The sequence below is a fragment of the Triticum dicoccoides genome, chromosome 1A (genome assembly GCF_002162155.2).
Source record: "Triticum dicoccoides isolate Atlit2015 ecotype Zavitan chromosome 1A, WEW_v2.0, whole genome shotgun sequence".
NCBI lineage: Eukaryota > Viridiplantae > Streptophyta > Magnoliopsida > Poales > Poaceae > Triticum > Triticum dicoccoides.
Window position 1 is genome coordinate 466,548,891 of NC_041380.1, and position 3,795 is coordinate 466,552,685.

Below are 3,795 nucleotides of genomic sequence, written 5' to 3' on the forward strand. Positions count from 1 at the left end.
TGCATCGACAATTCCAAGATACACAGATGCATGTGCAACTATTCAATGATCTTGTGGAACATATGTGGATCCACACTGAATATAAATTTTATTTGTGTGTTATATTCATTGTTTATGTGTATTCGCATCATGCAATGGTCGGTCGTGTGTGTGTGTGTTTGCATGGGTTTGAGATTTTGAAGATGGAGGGTCTCTACGAGACCGGCCCAGGTTGGCATCCTCTCCTTTTCTGGGGAAGCGTATTGAGTGAGTTTGCTGACGCAGCGTGGTCAACCAGCGCGTAATATGGCGGACCAGACGGTTTGTCCTCCCACTTCAGATAGAACGGGCCAAGAACACACACCAATGCGAAGGAAACGGGAAACTCCCAAGACGCAGCATTTCATTTTTTTTCTTCTTTTTTTGATGATGGGAAGATGCAGCATTTCTAAAAGCCCCCATAGGGTACGTAGTCATGCCAGAAGGTAAAACGTACAGCTTGAAAAAATTCTAGGAGCGAAGTGTATGGCAACCAAAGAAAAAAAATGTCTGAAGAAAGACTGAACCCCAACGATCAGAGCACATCTTGTGCACTCAGCGCAGGCACGGCGCCGTGAAGCTCACTCGCTGGCTTGGACGTCTGCTCCTTCTCCTGTGACTGCAGCAGCAGCGTCCGCCTTGTCAAAGTCCTCGAAGCTGAGGCTCAGAGTTTGCAGCTTGAAACCAACTCCCTGGATGGCTTCCACCAGGTTTGAGGCGACCCCGGTAGCTTGGACTGTTGTCGCCTTCGTTAACTGCAGTTGCTCCAGCAAAAACATACATCAACGGTGATAATGTATCACATAACCTTACGAAATAAAATGGCATGAATAGAACATAGAACTTTATATTAAATAAATTCGCTTCTGCAGCCATGCATCAAGGCTCTTGAAGCTGGAAATGGAATGAATTATTACAGAGTGAGAAGACTCTTAAAAATGAGCACATGCATATTAATTGTTCTAGAACTGATGTGCAGGTGGCTACGGAGGTTTTTTCCCAACATGGGTGGCAGCATAACCTCCGGATCGATCCACCACCACCTTCGACATAGGCATAGTGTCAGCCTATAGGACTCTACTGTTGCCGATATGTCGGTTTTATTTCATGATTTTTGTCAAACTTTTGGATTTGGCTGTGTGCATCTTTAGTTATGCAGAGGCCTGGTGTTACTCATAATGCTTTGTATCCGTTCGATACTACATTTTGAGATAATAAAAACGTCCTTTATCAAAAAAGAACTGCAACGTTTTGGCTATTGCTGGCAGCTAAGTTTAACCCTTTTTTTGTCTTGTACTTTTTGGGCTAACAAAACACTGCAGTTTATGCTAGGCTCTGGATGTTTCAACAAACTAAGGAAAATGAAGGTGTTTCATTTCCTCGCACTGTAAGGAAAATGAAGTTTAGAAGTTTGAGGAAACTTGAAAATAAATATGACTTCTTGGTGAAAATAGAAATTTGTCAAGAAATCAGTGTGAACTGTTCTACATCTTAACTATTTGGAGTTTCGATCTTGATCTGTTTTTAAAAAAAAAAAATTCAAATAAAAACAAAAGTGGTCTTCAAGTTTCAACTTAAATGGTATTTTTCTAACATGACGATATAACTACATAGTGAAAAATCAGATAAGTGCTTACCACATAGTGACCTAACTGATATTTTTTGTTGTTGTGCTTTCCAGGTGCCCTGAGGATAGAACCACTGCAAGGAACTTTCCTTGTTCCTCACCACATTGTCCGTAACGGCGTTTTTGTTTGTAAAATGTTGCGACTACAACTCACTTTTATAAGCATAATGGATACAAAAATATACAGCGTTGCTCTCATCTCTCCTGATTATATTTCCATGGTTAATCTGTCAGCAATAGAGACAGGATTACAGGAGTACCTTGCAGTGACCTTTGTAGCTAATTGTGTTTTGCTTTCTTCTTTTGATTCTTTCAGATAACTTGAGTGCCAGACAAAAAGAAATTATAGACATTTGTGGGTTTTCCTTTTGACAGGAGTTTGTAGGAAAGAAAATCGTTTGGGCCTAGAATTAAGAGCCTACTATCGAGACTACTTACTATCTGACGATAATGCTCTCTCTGCTTGTAAGGCAGTCTTTTCTTGTGCTTGCAGAGTACACTTCTCATGATACAATGTGGCTGAGAAATAGATTGATCACATGAGCGCTCATGTTTACAAAATTGGGATAATGGTTTGAGCATATGACTGTAGACAGATAAGTATATTCCACGCAAAAGAAATGCACATATATACGTGCACACTGAATACTAGGAGCAGTGGACGATGAAAAATCAGGAGCAGAGGGGGCAAATTTACCACAACACTTCCGATGCCTTCTTCGATGAGCACCTCCAGGTCAGTGACGCCATCCATCCCCTACAACACACACGCACATGTTCACCTCAATCGACGGTTGATTTACCGGCCGACGTTCATCGTCCATCCCAATCAGCAACAAATCAATCAATCAGTGAATGTCACCTCGAGGGCCTGGGTGATCTTGGGAACAGCCCTCTCCTCCATGGTGCCCTCGGCCTTGAAGTATAGGATGAGGGACTCGGTGGTGTAGGCGGGGGCGCCGGCGGCCTCGGCCACCTCCGCGGTGGCCGCGCGGACCACCGCCAGGCGGCCGCTCCGTCTCCTGCTCCTTGGCGCAGCTCCGCCGGCGACGCGGGAGAGCTGCACGGAGGCGCGGCGAGGGAGCAGGGGCGCCGCGGGCGCGGGGCGGAGGAGGTGGGTGGACGCCGGCGACGACATCGTCATCTCTTCTTTGTCCTTCAACGGCTCTTCCTCCTCTTATCCTCGAATGCTTTCTTCACTCCTGAAGCTTATCATTTTGCTGGGACCTCGCTCGACTCGTCTGCGCGGGGCCGGGGCGCTTGTTGAGGCCTTGAGCGCGCGTCTTCTGTACCTCAAGCGAGGTCGGCCCAATAGGGTCGCGTGGGTCCGCTACGTTTCGTTCGTTTTTTCCTCTCATTTTTTCTTCTTTCTTTTTTACTTTTGTTTATATATTTGAAATATTTAAATACAAAAATAATTGTTTCAAAATATCAAAATATTTCATCACGCAACCAAAAAAATTCACACGTTTCAAAAAATATTTGTGACATTTAAAAAAAGTTCGTGCATTTCAAAATTTGTTTCAGAAATTTAAATAGAAGTATACAATGTAAATAAATATATGCGTGATTTAATAAAAAATTATACCATTAAAAAATGTTCCCAAATTTCAAACATATGTTCTCGACATTTAAAACATATTTATAAAATGTTAAAATATATATTTGGGTAAGTAAAAAAAAGTTACGAATATTCCAAAAAATGTTTGTCGCGTTTAAAAGAAATCTAACAGTTAACAAATGGTTTGCATGTTTAAAAAACATGTTCATGGCATTTATGCATAATGTTCAATGTGTGTTAAAAAATTCATCGTGTATCAAAAAATGTTCAACATGTATTTGAGAAAAATGTTCAACCCATAATTGGAAATACTCAACGTGTATGTGAAAACTGATAATCATGTATACGAAAAATGTTCTATGTGCATTTGAAAAATGTTTGCGTGTATTTCAGGAATGAAGGAAAAAAAATAAAAGGAATGGAAGACAATAATAAATAAATGAGGACAAAAAAAGGAGAAAATCAAAAGGAAAAAAATCGATATAGAAAACACATAGAAAAGATCACGCGGAAATTTCAACTAGTCCAAACCGGTCCATATTAGCTTTCTAAAACCACAAAACACACCTGGGTCTGCATGCTAGCGGCG

General features: G+C 41.4%; 1 protein-coding gene across 1 annotated transcript; it reads right to left on the minus strand.

The window, feature by feature from the left end:
- Positions 1-346: 346 nt before the first annotated feature.
- Positions 347-2,857, minus strand: LOC119279596. The gene is made up of 3 exons (XM_037560788.1): positions 2,508-2,857; positions 2,343-2,402; positions 347-773 (listed from the first exon to the last, which is right to left on the minus strand). Exons 1-3 carry the CDS (start codon positions 2,787-2,789, stop codon positions 600-602), a joined length of 516 nt encoding a protein of 171 aa, XP_037416685.1. The 5' UTR covers positions 2,790-2,857; the 3' UTR covers positions 347-599.
- Positions 2,858-3,795: the final 938 nt, after the last annotated feature.